The following is a 14,381-nucleotide window of genomic DNA, read 5'->3' as shown; positions in this document are numbered from 1 at the left end:
GTTAACAAAACAGACAGCAGCCTTCTTATAGACGCTTGGGCCAGCTTGTTTACTATGAAGCCCCGTGGAGAGATGTGGAAGCGCGCCTGGACCTGCCGTGGCGATAACAACAAACCGTCAAAGTCATCGGATCGAATCTTGGGAAAGAGGAAGTTCATCAAAAAAGGAAAATCTAAAAGTTCGCCATGCAGGGAATTTCACACTAATCACATGCGCGCCAGGATTGTTTTTCTTTTATTAAATTCAATTTAAAATTATTTCAAATAAATCTTGCAGAAACAAGCGTACTTTTTTTTATTAGCTTCGTCGTTGATTGAAATTCTAATAAGAAACGTTTGTTTACATGTAAGTTAGTCGACGGTTAGATAGCTGTTTTCAATCTAACTTTCCTTTCCAGTGTGCGCTTTGATTTGACAGCACAGCCGTAAACCACGCCCACTTTTTCGTTGAATCTCTTGTTAGATAGCACAGTGTTGTCAAATACATTTGTACAACTTACTCTGATAACTTGCATATTTTTCTGGCAAGTTATACAACAAGAAAAAGTGCGCTTTTTCCAGTTCACAGGAGTTGTAGAACAAGTTGTGATAACGAGGTGGATGGGTTATACAACCAGTTAGGAAATACGTTTATCTGACTAAGTGTGTTGCTTGGGATATGTTACTTGTTCAACGTAATAATAGGAATTTACGTTTGTATTTTTTTAAATATTGATTTTATTGTTTCAAAAAACTTCAAAGTTCAAAAAATCAATAAAATGTCCATGGCTTATAATTCCCTTTATTGGTTATAATTTTGCGAAAATCAAGATATTCAAAAAACTGCAACAAATTCATATACATAAATTCCGTTATTCCAGATCTTCTCCCGAAATAAGGAATACTAAAGAATAATATTCAAATTATTTGCACCATTCTCATGTTATTAAAATCAAGAGAATGATTTTGCTTTAAAATCTCAATAAATTAACCAATTTATGTCACTGTCCAGCTCTTCATCGCTCGTCTTGCTCAGGTCATACCCACTCAGCGCATTCCGTTTGAATTCCGTTTAGAATTCCGCTTGAGCGAAAAAAGTTCGATTCGAATTCTAAACAGTGTTCGTTTTAGATTCGGAGACGAATTCCGTTTCAAACGCAACAACCGGTTCCGTTTGAGTTTTCGCCACAAACCGGTCCAAGCGGAATTCAAACGGAATTGAAACGGAACGAACGGGTAAGCTTTGACAGCTGCTTCTTCTTCTTTTTTTTTCTTTCTTATTTTTATTTTTGTTTTTATTAGAATGAAATTTACATCTGATTGAACAATTTTGGCCTAATTTAAGCAATTTTTATTAATATTTAAAAAGTAATCAAGAAAAACACTCCCCACCATGAATCCCCATGTTTTTAATTACTTAAAATTTAAAACTTTCACAATAAATTAGACTAACAGGAAATTGTTGGCCAGACCGCACCTCTTAGGGATCGAACCGCTGAAGTCTGTTTGCCGAGGCGACGTTGCTGGATGCCGCTACAACGCAAACCTTACTCAAAGCCGCCGTCGTTCCTTCCGCAGCCAACACGGAGTTCCACTTGGCGTTGTGGTTAGCCAACTGCATAAACTGGTAAATCATCTCCGGCTAGTTCAAATCGGACGCAAAACTGCACAGCTTCTTGCCGGTTGTCAGGTTGCCGGCGCTCCAATTAAAGGAAAGATTTTGATCTTGTCCTCGTCGCTGTACAGATGTACTTCCTAAAATCGTCGTCAAATCAGTTGGGGATAACAAAATAGTTCTATTTCTAATAAAACTCACCGGAAAACCAAGCAGGAGGACAGATCCGTCCCACTTGCCGCTTTCGATGACGCTCGTAAAAATTTTCAAGTTGAAACGCGTTTGACATTTCTTTAGATGTCACCTCACTCACACACTGACGGAAAAACCGATTCGGCGAATTCGGCGAAATGTCATCAAGGTTCCGCCGTACACCAGCAGGTGTCGCCCCTGTGCAAAAATGCTCAAACGGAATCGAAGCGGAACCCAATCAGACAATCCGTTTAAAAAATTTCGAAACAATTTTCGAAGCGGAATTCGAAGCGGAATGAACCCGTCATGCGGAAAACGATTTGATTGGGTAATCATCAATTCCAAGATAGAGGACTGAAGGAGCTGGCCAGTTTGCTGAAACGAGCCAACCAGCACCCCAATCAAACCGTTCTCCGCTTGACGGGTTCATTCCGCTTCGAATTCCGCTTCGAAAATTGCTTCGAAATTTTCTAAACGGTTTGTCTGGTTGGGTTCCGCTTCGATTCCGTTTGAGCAATTTTTGCACAAGGGCGACACCTGCTGGTGTATGGTGGAACCTCGATGACTGTTCTAAGTTCTCCCAAAAGACCGGTTATTAGCGTTTTAATACTAGCTTTATTTAGACGATCTTAGCACGGCGAGAACTAGAGAGAGACTGACTCAAGCGTCCAGTGCTGCGAGTGTGTGAGTGAGTGTTAGTGTAATGACGAGGGGTCTGGCAATATCATAACATCCTCTCTTTTCTCTAAAAACAATATTCCAAAACTACAACTTATAATCTTTAAACTTCTCTGGAATTCTGGTAACCCTTTTCGGTCGCTCGACTTTCTGCGGTGTAATCGTCCGATTCCTCTCCTGCCGCTCCTGTCGGATCGGCAACGGTGTAACAGCCAACTCCCCCCTGTTAGACTGAATTCTTAAGTCCCGCGGTCGTGCCTTTCGAAGCGTTATCTACTCGAAATCGATCTTGTCCTGCCATTTTCGAGCGTTTGTCCTGCGTTTAATCGGCGTATAGAAAATTAGCAGGCGGTGATAAAATTTATGACAGATCATTACTTTTCACAAAGCAAAGTCTTCAAAATAAATTCGTAATTACCAAATCCTTATAATTTTGTTGTAAAATGATATTAGTGCGAACAAACCAAATAAATTTTTTTTCCCTGGACGGAATCCAGCAGCGGTGGATAAATTGCCCTCTCCGGAGAAACCATTTTGATCGGTGAGGATTCGGTCCTCCGAGCAACATGACAATGTTCCGGTGAAGACCATCAGGGATAAGCAGTTGTCGGTCCTTTGGGCGGTGCGGTGGAGGAAGAGGTAAATTCTTAATTTGCTTGTTTTTTTGTTTTTATATTTTCTTATATTACCTTTTCTCTTAGACAAGGACACAAACAAAACATGCAAGAGCTGCTTCTTTGGATCAAAATCGGCACACACTGAAGACAAAAATACATCAATCATCAAGAGATAAATAAAAATTACTTGTTTGCAAAAAAATAATACTCTTGATTGATTAAGCCCTTTTTCTGAAACGTGAGCACCTGAGCACCCGACAATGGCAGGACAACCTAAATAACAAAGTCGCCCGAAAACGGCCCGACAACGGCCCGTCAACGTCGATTTTCTCAAACGTCGATTTCGACGATCGTCGGACAAAGTGTTGCATATACGCACGAAAAGGGCCCGAATTCCGTCGGACAAACCGACGGAATTCGGGCCGTTTTGTCGAGCCGTCCGGCGGTTTTCGGGCCGTTGTCGGCCCGGTCCGTCTGTCCGTCTGCCTCGGTGTTGACATTTCCGCAAGCGTTGACGTTTCAGGCTGCAGCACGCACGGCTGCACGGCTTGTTGACCTTGTTGACAAACGGTTTCGTCCACCGTGGCTTCTCTGCGTTCCTCCCGGGTGTTGAGCTGTTGGTGATCGTTCTCGTCGGTTGTTTCCTCCTCCCGATAATTCATCACGCAGGATGACGACTGGCGGTCTGGCAGCGTAGCGGGTTCTTTACGCGGCTTCAGATGTACCAGCGATCGGCGGTAATCGGCACCTCCCACGTTCACCTGGTATGAGCGTTCGTTGAGTCGGTTCGTGATGGTGCCCTGTGTCCACAGCTTGGAAGTCTCAGGATTCAGCTGCACGTATACCGGGGATCCAACTTCCAGTTCCGGTAAGTTTCGTGCCTTTCGGTCGTAGCACAGCTTCGATCGCTTCCGATTGGCTTCAATTTTAGCGGGAACATCTTCCTCCACCCTAGGCACAAGGTGGGTTGCGGCAGTTGGCACACCACAGCGAGTTGAACGGGACAGCAAGCGTGATGCTGGACTGGATCCGACGTTGTTCGGAATGTTTCGCCAATGCAACAACGAAAACCAAAAGTCGGATTCACTTTCAGCTGCCTTCTTCATCAGCTGCTTGGCAATCTTGACCGCGGCCTCAGCCTTGCCGTTGGATTGTTGGTGGTGTGGTGCCGACGTGACAAGCTCAAAGTCCCAGTTGTTGGCGAACTGCACCATTTTTCGGTTGGCAAAGTTGGTTCCGTTGTCGGTGACGACACGTTGGGGCACACCAAACCTTGCGAAGTTCTGTTTGCAGGCGTTGATCACGGATTCCGGACTCAGATCTTTTAGCAGGTTCACTTCGAAAAAGTCCGAGTAGTGATCAACGGTGATCAGGAACTTGTGCTTGACGCCGCTCTGCTCAGCGAAGAAGACATCCATTGACACGAGTTGGAACGGATGTACCGGAATTTCGTGACTTTTCATCGGAGGGTTTTGTTGAGACGCGGCAAACTTTGCACAGACAGAGCACCCTTTCACCGCGTTCTTGATCTCTGACGTCATGCCCGGCCAGAACAGGTTCGCCCTTGCCAACCGTAGTGTTGCTTCGATGCCGTTGTGGCTTGCGTGACAACTCTCGATCATCTTCCGGCGGAGGATATATGGGACCACAATCCTGTCACTGCGGAAGACCAGCCCATCCTGGGTAGACAGTTCATGCCGATATCCAAAGAAGATTTTGACGGCGTCCGGAACTTGATCGGCAGAGGCAGGCCATCCACCTCGAACGTAGCCGATGACGTGCTGGAGTGGGGTGTCCTTTTCAGTCTCCCGCATGAGATCGTTCAGTTTGGCGCTCGACACACCTAAGAAGCTGCTGAGTTTCACCTCGTGGATTTCTTCGAAGATCTTGAAGATGTCCTGCTTTTTGTAGAAGTCGTCTCCTTCTGCTCCGCCGGCTGGTGCACGTGACAAAGCATCCGCAACCACATTGTCCTTTCCCGTAACGAACTCCGTTGACAGCTTGTACCGCTGTAGGTTGAGCAACATGTGTTGCAGCCGCCGTGGTGCTGACAAAAGCGGTTTCTTGAAGATGTTCACCAGTGGCTTGTGGTCGGTCCTGACGGTCGCTTTTGGATTTCCAACTATCAGCTGGTCGAATCTGGTACAGGCAAAAAGTATCGCCAGGAGTTCTTTTTCGATCTGCGCGTAGTTTTTTTCAGTTGCCGTGAGGGTTCGCGACGCGTATCCAACCACTTCGTCGCGCTGATACACGACCACACCGAGACCGATGCTGCTAGCGTCACATTCAATGGTGATTGGCTGGTTGACATCGTAGTAGCGTAGTGTTTTGATGTCGCAAACCAACGATTTCACCTTGTTGAACTCGCTCTCTTCCACAGATGTCCACTTCCAAGTTGCCGACTCCGGGATCAGCATTCGTAGGTGGGTCAAGTTGGCGCTGAGATTGTTGATGAAGCGCCCCAAGTACGTGACCATGCCAACAAACCGGTGCACCTCCTTGCGATTTTTTGGCTGGGGATAGTCACGTATCGCAGCAACCTTGGACTCGTCCGGCTTCAAACCTTCATCGGTGAGGACGTGACCGTAGAATTTGACGGACCGTTCACACAACTTCAGCTTGGCTTTGTTAAGCTTCACGTTGTGGAGTTCCAACCGACAAAGAAGTTTCTCAAGGCGGCGGTTGTGATCAGCTAGGGCCTCCTCCAGCGTGTCGCCCACGCCGAACACCAGCAAATCGTCCGCGATGCATTCAACTCCCTTGAGACCTTGGATTACTTCCTGGAGTTTGATCTGGAAAATCTCCGGCGCTGGTGCAACACCGAACGGAAGGCGAATCCAGCGGTAACGCCCAAACGGTGTCCAGAAGGTGGTGAGCTTGCTGGAGGGCTCGTCCAGCACAACGTGCCAGAAGCCCTTTTTGGCATCGACCGTGGAAAAAACCTTTGCTTTGCCCAGTTCCGGAAGCACTTCATCAAGGGTTACGAATTGGAGGTTGGGCCGCTTGAGAGCTTTGTTCAGCGGAACCGGATCCAGACAAATACGAAAGCCAGAGCCTCGCTGGACGATTACGACGTTGCTTACCCATTCGGTGTGTTTCGTCTCCTTCACGATGATGCCGTCACTTTCGAGCTTTTCGAGTTCTTCCTTCAGCTTTGCTCGGATCGCGATCGGAACTCGTCGAGGCGGTTGGATCGTCGGTGTGACGCTGTCGTCGATTTCCAACGACGCTGTGCCGGAAAACTTTCCGTAGCCCGTGAAGAGGCCTTCGTGGCTGCTGACGATTTCTTGAGCTTTCACGCGGTAAATGTTGAACAGCTTTTCAGAGTGGGGCGACGGCGGTGTTGGTTGAACTGGCTCCTCGAAGGTAACTGCGTTGCAAAACTTCACCAGCCCAAGTTCGCGTGAAGCTCTTGCCGACAGTAGGGGGCGGTGGTCGACATCAACGACCTGGAGAACCAGCGAAAACTTCCTGTTCGGCCGCCGACACGGCACCTTCACCTGGCCCAATACTGTGATGGGGTTTCCACCAAAACTCTGCAGGCGGAATTTCGACGCCAGCAGTGCGGGATTGTCCGTTCCAGTCAGTTTCTTGAGACAGTCCAGGCCAATCAGGCTGGTATTTGCCCCAGTGTCCAGTTCACAGAGCACAGTTTCCCACGAGTTGTTGAATTTCAAGTCCAGTTCAGCAAGAACGCAACCGCCGTTTTGCGAATTGTCGTAGATCTTGCCAATCTCGCACTCCTCTGCAGACTCTTCGGAAGATTCACTGCCGCCGGACGCTGTGTCCGACTCGGAGTAGTAGTCGTCTTTCACTTCCTTGACTCGCTTCGACTTCCGACCCTTCGAGCTAGCTTTGCAGACTGTTTCGAAGTGATTTTTGCCTTTACAGCGGTGGCAACGTTTGCCAAGCGCCGGGCATGCTCCTTTTGTGAACTCGTGAGAGCCTCCGCAAAACTTGCAGCGCAACGTCTTCTGCTTGTGGTCACCTCTCCCTCGGCTGATCTTGTTGACTTCTGGCGTTGGCAGGAAACCTCCCAGCTCTTGGGATCGTTTAGCTGCGATCTCCTCTGCACGGCACAGATCGATGGCTTTCTCGAGGGTTATGTCCGAAATTGTCAGCATCTTTGTGCGCAGGTGCGACCACTTGTTGGATGTGACGACTTTGAAAGCGAGCAGTTCTGGTTCCAGGGTTCCGAGCTTCGCTAGCTTGGCCAGCGCCTTGAGCCTGGCACAGAAGTCGTCGATGGACTCACTAGCTGATTGTGCGGCGGAGAAGAAATCAAAGCGGTCCACAATTATGTTCCGTTTGGCCACGACCAACGCTTTGATAGCTTCGAGTGCTGCTTTCGGGTCTCCTTGCTGTGCTTCTGTCAACTCGAAGTTGTGGAACTTCCGCCTGGCTTGCTCTCCAATCACCGTCAGCAGAATATTCACTTTGCGGGGAGCCTCCGTTGCCGGCCATTTGTCCAAGCCGCTAGCCTTCACGTAGTTATTCCAGCTGCGCTCGAAGAAATCGAAGTTCTCGGCCATGTCCCCCACAAGAGTCAACGGCGACGGCTGGGGTACTGGAACACTGCATGCTTGGCCACGATTCGCCGCGGATCCGGTCGCCCCTGTTGACTCCGTCGACAGTTTGGCCAGCAGACGCTCCATTATGGATTTTTGTTGGTCCAAAAACTGTTTAAACTGATCCGCATCCATTCTGGAAAGCGTTCTTTTTTTCAATTCACTTTGTTATTTTTCACACAGTCACTTTTTCACAACGGCCAACGACGCGACTTTTGCTTCAAAATGGCCGCCGTCGTTGGTCAATTCAGTTCAGTTTCTCAATATGGCCGCCGAAGCGACTCGACACGAATGAACACTTTATTCGTAAGAAAAAAACTGGTCGTTTTCCGCGATTTCACTAAATGACGCCCGAAAAGACCTAGAAGCTTGCGTCAGCTTCTGACACCATGTTCTAAGTTCTCCCAAAAGACCGGTTATTAGCGTTTTAATACTAGCTTTATTTAGACGATCTTAGCACGGCGAGAACTAGAGAGAGACTGACTCAAGCGTCCAGTGCTGCGAGTGTGTGAGTGAGTGTTAGTGTAATGACGAGGGGTCTGGCAATATCATAACAATGACATTTCGCCGCGTTTCGCCGAAGCGGTTTTCTTGTTGATTTTTGGCAATCAAACGTCAAAGTGTTTGGAAAAAATTGGAAAACTTGTTCGGTCATGTTTTCATTCGCGCCACGTTTTTCGAAGAAAGAAAAACATTTTACTGTGGAAATAAAAGGTAAGTTACGCTGCATTTCTGATGATTCGGACCATTAACCTAATAACCGACGATCCTTCAGATTCCTGGCCACCGTTCCCGGGATCGATGGAACCGGCTTCTTTCATGTGTTTTCCAGCCGTTTCTCCGACCTGTTCAGCTTGTCGGACCCACTCTGAATCTTGTTCAGTGAGATCTTCAGCTCGGTCAGTCGCGCGCTCCGGTTAATCTTAGCCTTGATCTGGTCCATGGACATTTTGCTAACGCTGGATTTCCACCAGAGCAGGAACCTGTGCAACCTTCGTCGGCGCTTTTGGCGGCACTGAACTCTGCCTTGGCCGACGCCAGCGGCAGGGACGTGGTGGCCAATTTGGCCTTGGCCGGACTGGCCTAGAAGCGCTTCTTTGGCAAGAGCATCGCTATCTTGAAGAGCTTGACCTTTGGCTGCTCCAGCATCTCCTGGGTCTTCTAGTCAACGGCGACTGCTCCGATGCGCTTGATGGACCGCGTCGCCTTCGTAAACCCGTCGTGTCTCCAGCGTTGCCGCCATCTTTTTTATCGTTCTGGCGTCTGTGGCCTATTTTTCATCCCAGCCGGAAGCAGCAGCGGCGGTCGCTGGCCTCATTTCTCGGTCCAGTTTTCGCAGGATATCATCATCGTTTGCATGTCGACGAATCTGGCGCAGGTGTCGGCTGTGGCCAAGGCCATAATGAGGCGGTACAAGACGATGGATTGGCTGGGCGAGGACATGGTCAAGCGTTATGTGAACGTACAAATGAAGGGCCGTCGGGGAACTCGAGAAGTTAGAGTACCGAGGCAAAACAAACTGGAGTGTTGCGAGTTGCATTCCGTGGAAGTACTCTACCGGAAATACATCTTGCGCATCGTGGAAGATGACTGCTGTCAAAATAAAAAGGCCAACTCGGACATGCAGAACAGATAGCACCCGCGCTTCAGCGGATCATCTTCAGGAGTCGGTGCAGTCGTGGCACTAAGATCGAGGTTGAGTTGGCGTGCAGAGTGATGGACAGAACGCTTTTTGCCATGGACCAGACCAAAAGCGAGAATCTCGTGAAACTGGGCGAACGAACGATAAGGTCAGTTTTCATTCTTGTTTTCATTTTAATTTTTTTTTAATTTTAACACCGGTTTCTGTTTTAGGCGATAAAGAAACTGATTATGGAACCGACCAGGGTGCAGAAGATCGTCAAGGTTAACAGGCACATCGGTTGTGCACGTCGGGACTGAAGGCCGATTCGGCGATCTGTGTCGATTTGATGACCGTTAAATCTTGGTCCCGGTCCGTGTCCAAATTAAGGTCGCTGCTACAAAGGCCAAAAATTGAACGGCGCGAGCCAAGGAGGTGGTAAAGGAGCAGCTGGAACCGGAAGTTATTGTGGTGGCGTGGCGTAACCGGGGAGTTGAATCTTTTTTCAACTAATTCCAAAAAGAGAGAACTTGGTGTAGCATTCTACATTTAAATCTTTTACTTCCTTCCTCCTTTCAGGTGCAGCTTCCCCTTCCAAATCCAGCAGCAGCTCCGACCAAACGAGGGCACGAGAAGGCAACTGCCGAATCGGAGGCTGCTTTAGTAATTTTCTGGATGTTGCGGTACCGGAATGCGTCTTGGGGATCAAGGTGACCACCGGGATGGTAGAGCAGGATCGGCGTAACTTTAGTCGCGGTGGAGGTCGCCGAGGTTATCGACGGGATGTGGGTGCAGGAGGACTGTCGTTGTGTCGGTGCCGTTAACTCGAACTCCAACTCGAACGTGGACAGGATGAAATTAAAGCTGGCGGACGAAAATCAAGACTTTAACCTCGCTGTGCAGGACCTGTACGATGGACTTCAGTGGCAGATCAAAACAGCTGAATCCAAGCAATCGTTAAGGTGATGGCGACAACGCGGCGATCGCAGCAAGGCAACATGGAGTCTGGTGCGTCTCGAGTGGAAACTGAGCGAAAACCGGGAAAAGATCTAATACACTGCCTGCCTGCACTAAACCGTGTCCAAGTTGAAGAAAATGATCACCCTGATCAACCTGGAACATCTTTCGCATTGAAGACGAAGGCTGCTTTCCGCTGTGCCAAAAAGAAACGACCGGCTCGGACGCGCAGGACATCAACACGAAACTGTACGAGACCCGTTAGCCGCCGAAGAAGAGATGTTGGAGAAGAAGCTGAAGGCGGACCAAAAGCAGTACGATCGACTGCTAGCGCTGCAGCTCTACTCGGAGCGGATCAAGAAGCAGGCGGTCGAGATTTTGAAGCTCAAGCAGTAACTTCAAGAGACGGAACAACGGTTGACCCAGGCTGCCTCAGAACTGGCCATTTGGTACTGGAAAAGTACCACATGGCCGTATTTGAGCCTAACTTAAACGTAGCGGTCATCAACTCGATCCTCGGCTGAATGGGCATTTTGGACTTTTCAGCCAGTCATCTGGCCCAGTTCGACCGAGTTGCTCCTGTAGCTGGCGGACAAAACTCCCGGCAATATTTTCGAGGCTTCGCCTTCAAGCTGATGCGGGGAGAGTTGCGGTCAAGGACTATCTGAGGAACAGTCACGATAATCGATTCTGTGGCGATCGGAATCTGTAAGGTCAGTTTGGGTAGAGGATTTGCCAAAATGATAACTCTGATTTCCTTTTTTAGGTGTGGTGATGACCGTGGAGAAGCGTATGAAGCTGGATTAACGTGCTGTTGACGGAACCGACCGAGGTGCAGAAGATCGTCGAGGATGGCCGGCACATCGGTTGTGCCAAGTCGGAATGATGGCCGATTTGACGATCATGGTCAAAACGACACCCGGAAGGCGTTTGGATTTTATGACACGCAAGAGCCAACATGAGGAGGAGGAAAAGCACCGCGCCATAGTGACGTACATTTCTACGTCTTTTGACGAGGTAGCGGAGGCGTTCACCACGTCGTCGGCGTAGGAGGAAATCAGATTGAAGCCGTCGGAATCATGAGGCGTCGATTCGTGTACGTGTTTGTTTCGTCGAGGGGATTTAATTGATCGGGAAGCTGTTTAATAATTATTTTACCTCTGCAGCTTCTTCGTCGTTAAACACTGCAGAGGACCAACTTGTACGCTAGGCTAGCGTCGCTGTCCGCAGATCATGGTTGGGAAGTTTGCCGATGAGCAGATCCCTAAGTCGGCGCAACATCCACCGGAGTCGCTCAGTACCATCCTGACGTGTCTGCAAGTTTGCGTGGGAAATGTTAGCCCCGACGTGACCGAAGTCATCATGGGAATGTCGCAGTACAATCTACTGGTACAGCAGCAACAACCGCCAACGGGAGTGCTGCGCTAGCATCGTGTTCTGAAGCACACTTCACCGCTTCTGCGCTGGGAGGTCAGATCTTCCCGGGACCTTCTGTTGAATCGCTGTCCTGATTGGCCTCGAACATGGCTGGGTTGAACCTGGAAGCTCCTGAAAACAGTGTTTTCGGCTTTGGAAGTGCCCTTGGCAATCTGGTATCGACTCTGGCATCACCTTCGCGACTGCTGACCGGTGTCCCCTCAAACAGCCCGTTCTCGTTGATGTCAATGCCGCCCACTGGAACCGTTGGAAACATTAGCCGTCTGCCGCAAACACCAATCGGAGACAAGCGGAACATGGCCGGTGCGGGACAGGCGAGTTTCCCCGAGATCTGAGGTCAAGTCTATCAGTGCATGTTGCGGAACCTGTTCAAGGAGTACAAGTTCTTCCCGCAGTATCCGGATTTCGACCGAATTGAGCCTGAGCGAGGTGAAAACCATCGGCAAGAACCCCCCAGACAGCGGGGAGAACACTTTAACCGGAACCGCAATAACCCTGAAAAGCGACAGGATCGCCGTCAAATTCATCTCCAAGACCGTGCTCGAGGAGAACGTTCCTTCCGAACCTTCTTCTCGTTGACCCGATTGTGGCACGCTCAAGTGTTCCGTACTGCCGCTGAGCAACGACGCCAACCTACCCCATTCAGGAAGAAGATCTGTAAGTTAACTACCTCCCAAGCAAAACTTCCTTCTAATCCAAGCTACCTTTTTCCAGCTTCGGCCCTCACAGCGTGGACATCTCGCAAATTGTGGATGACTCGAGCGGTTCGATCAGTCGGCTGACGAAGCAATGGAATTTGAAGACGTCTAGCTGGTTGGGAGTAATCCATGGCCGCCGATGTTTCCTAAGTTCCCTGTACCAAGAAGGAGGATCTCAGTACACCGAAGAGGACGTTCCTAGATGACCTTCGATAGCCATGACAACGATAAAGTGCAGACACCGTAGGCCAGCGCCCAGCGGCACAGCGTGGACCAGAGCGGAAGAACGGCGGACGAGAACCATCCGATCATACAATGGTCAAGGTAGGAAAATTTCATCTCTAGCGGAAGTCACCTTGCTCGACGGTTTTCCGCGATCCTCGGACCATTTGATCCGGCGATTTGGTCCTCAGTTCAGCAACGTCGACGCGGCCAACAGACTTCAGCGGTGCGATTCCTCAGAGGTGCGGTCTGGACAACAATTTCTTTTCAGTGTAATATGTTGTGAAACTTACAATTTTTTTGTAATTAAAAACATGGGGATTCATGGTGGGGAGTGTTTTTCTCGATTAATTTATATATATTAATAAAAATTGCCTAAGATAGGCCAAACAGTTAAATCAGTAATGAATTCTTATCTAATAAAAACAAAAAATAAAATCAGAAAGAAAAAAACAAGAAGAAGAAGCAGCTGTCAAACCTTACCCGTCTATTCCGTTCCGATTCCGTTTGAATTCCGCTTAAACCGATTTGCGGCGAAAACTCAAACGGAACCGGTTGTTGCGTTTGAAACGGAATGCGGTTTAGAATCTAAAACGAACACTGTTTAGAATTCGAATCGAACTTTTTTCGCTCAAGCGGAATTCTAAACGGAATTCAAACGGAACGCTCTGAGTGGGACGGAGCGAATTAATTGAAAGGCTGTCATAAACACTTTTGCTGCACACGATTTGGCTGCTGAATGATGGCTGGCTGGCTGGCCTTACCTTTCCACAAGGACGACGATGAATGATGGCAAACAGGGTTGGGGTGGACGTGTCCTTTCGCCGCAGGACCTATTTTTTATGTGTACATTACATATACGTACATATTTCTTCCATCGGGAGCTTCCAGGTCGTAAAACAAACAGTTCCTCCCACCCACTCGCCTAATAAAAACGGTAAATACTAAGCTAATGGGTTCCGCCGAAAATCGACGAAATCGACGTTGACGGCGGCCGAGGCGACATTGGGTTGCGAGCCCGTGACACGCTTGATGAACTGATTAATTGAGTTAATGGGTGTAACGAACTGCGCGCTCCAGTTGGTTCCAGAAAACAGCTATGAGGCACCCGATGGCGCGCGGGATTTAATTAATTTATTGACTGGATGTGACACAAACACACACACATAGCCGGGTAATACTGGAATTGGGAAATACAACCCCGTGAAAATTGATGAGATTCGACTGAAAGTGATAGATTTGATTAAAATTTGATTCATAATATCTATAAATGTAAAAAGAAACATTTATCATAAAAAAGCAAATCCAAATGAATCACTTAAAAGCAGCAATCCAAAGCAGATTACATCCAGTCGTAATCGATAAAATGCTAAAAATGGCCACCCCACAAGATGGACCCCAACGATTTCCATCCGTCCAACCAGTAGTACTCTCCAAAGTAGACAAGATATTTGCAGTCCCAGATACTCACTCGTTTGATACCGCACAAATGTACACTTTTCCTGGGTGACGACGGCGACGACGACAATCAGGGGAGATGCTTTCCAAGATTGCAAAATGTGAAGAAGGACGACCGACGACGACGATAAATGTTCATCGCCGGTCTACTCGTCCTGATGGATGGGTGGTGCTGGAGAGCGACCGAATCGTCCCAGGCTTGGGAAAGATGTTTTTCCCCGGACTGTGGTGGATGGGAGTAGTTCTCTGGAAAATTAAAGGAAATGTTTCGAAAAACAACCAATATTTCCAATGTTGAGTATTTTTTACTGTTTATCTGATTAAGAAGCTTGATAGGAAT

General features: G+C 48.4%; 2 protein-coding genes and 1 long non-coding RNA gene across 3 annotated transcripts; 2 read left to right on the top strand and 1 right to left on the bottom strand.

The window, feature by feature from the left end:
- Positions 1 to 2,716: 2,716 nt before the first annotated feature.
- LOC119767816 lies at positions 2,717 to 3,249 on the top strand. Its single transcript, XR_005277726.1, has 2 exons — positions 2,717 to 3,102; positions 3,165 to 3,249. It is a non-coding gene; the product is annotated as an uncharacterized LOC119767816 (long non-coding RNA).
- A 332-nt stretch (positions 3,250 to 3,581) lies between these two features.
- On the top strand, positions 3,582 to 5,858 carry LOC119767235. Its single transcript, XM_038255353.1, has 2 exons — positions 3,582 to 3,948; positions 4,036 to 5,858. Exons 1-2 carry the CDS (start codon positions 3,873 to 3,875, stop codon positions 4,434 to 4,436), a joined length of 477 nt encoding a protein of 158 aa, XP_038111281.1. The 5' UTR covers positions 3,582 to 3,872; the 3' UTR covers positions 4,437 to 5,858.
- On the bottom strand, positions 4,450 to 7,735 carry LOC119765984 (uncharacterized protein K02A2.6-like). The gene is made up of 2 exons (XM_038250296.1): positions 4,590 to 7,735; positions 4,450 to 4,474 (listed from the first exon to the last, which is right to left on the bottom strand). Exons 1-2 carry the CDS (start codon positions 7,733 to 7,735, stop codon positions 4,450 to 4,452), a joined length of 3,171 nt encoding a protein of 1,056 aa, XP_038106224.1.
- Positions 7,736 to 14,381: the final 6,646 nt, after the last annotated feature.

This window comes from Culex quinquefasciatus, chromosome 2, assembly GCF_015732765.1.
Source record: "Culex quinquefasciatus strain JHB chromosome 2, VPISU_Cqui_1.0_pri_paternal, whole genome shotgun sequence".
In the NCBI taxonomy this organism is placed as follows: Eukaryota; Metazoa; Arthropoda; class Insecta; order Diptera; family Culicidae; genus Culex; species Culex quinquefasciatus.
The sequence above is the reverse complement of the archived record's forward strand: the minus strand, read 5'-3'. Positions and strand labels throughout refer to the sequence as shown.

Bases quoted from the DNA above. Each gene is read 5' to 3' on its own strand.
- LOC119767235 (XM_038255353.1), top strand. From the start codon at position 3,873: ATGGTGCCCTGTGTCCACAGCTTGGAAGTCTCAGGATTCAGCTGCACG. The intron at 3,949-4,035 runs GTAAGTTTCGTG...CCTCCACCCTAG, and splicing joins GGATCCAACTTCCAGTTCCG to GCACAAGGTGGGTTGCGGCA.
- LOC119765984 (XM_038250296.1), bottom strand. From the start codon at position 7,735: ATGGAGCGTCTGCTGGCCAAACTGTCGACGGAGTCAACAGGGGCGACC. The intron at 4,475-4,589 runs GTGCTCTGTCTG...TTCGCTGAGCAG, and splicing joins ATCAAGAACGCGGTGAAAGG to AGCGGCGTCAAGCACAAGTT.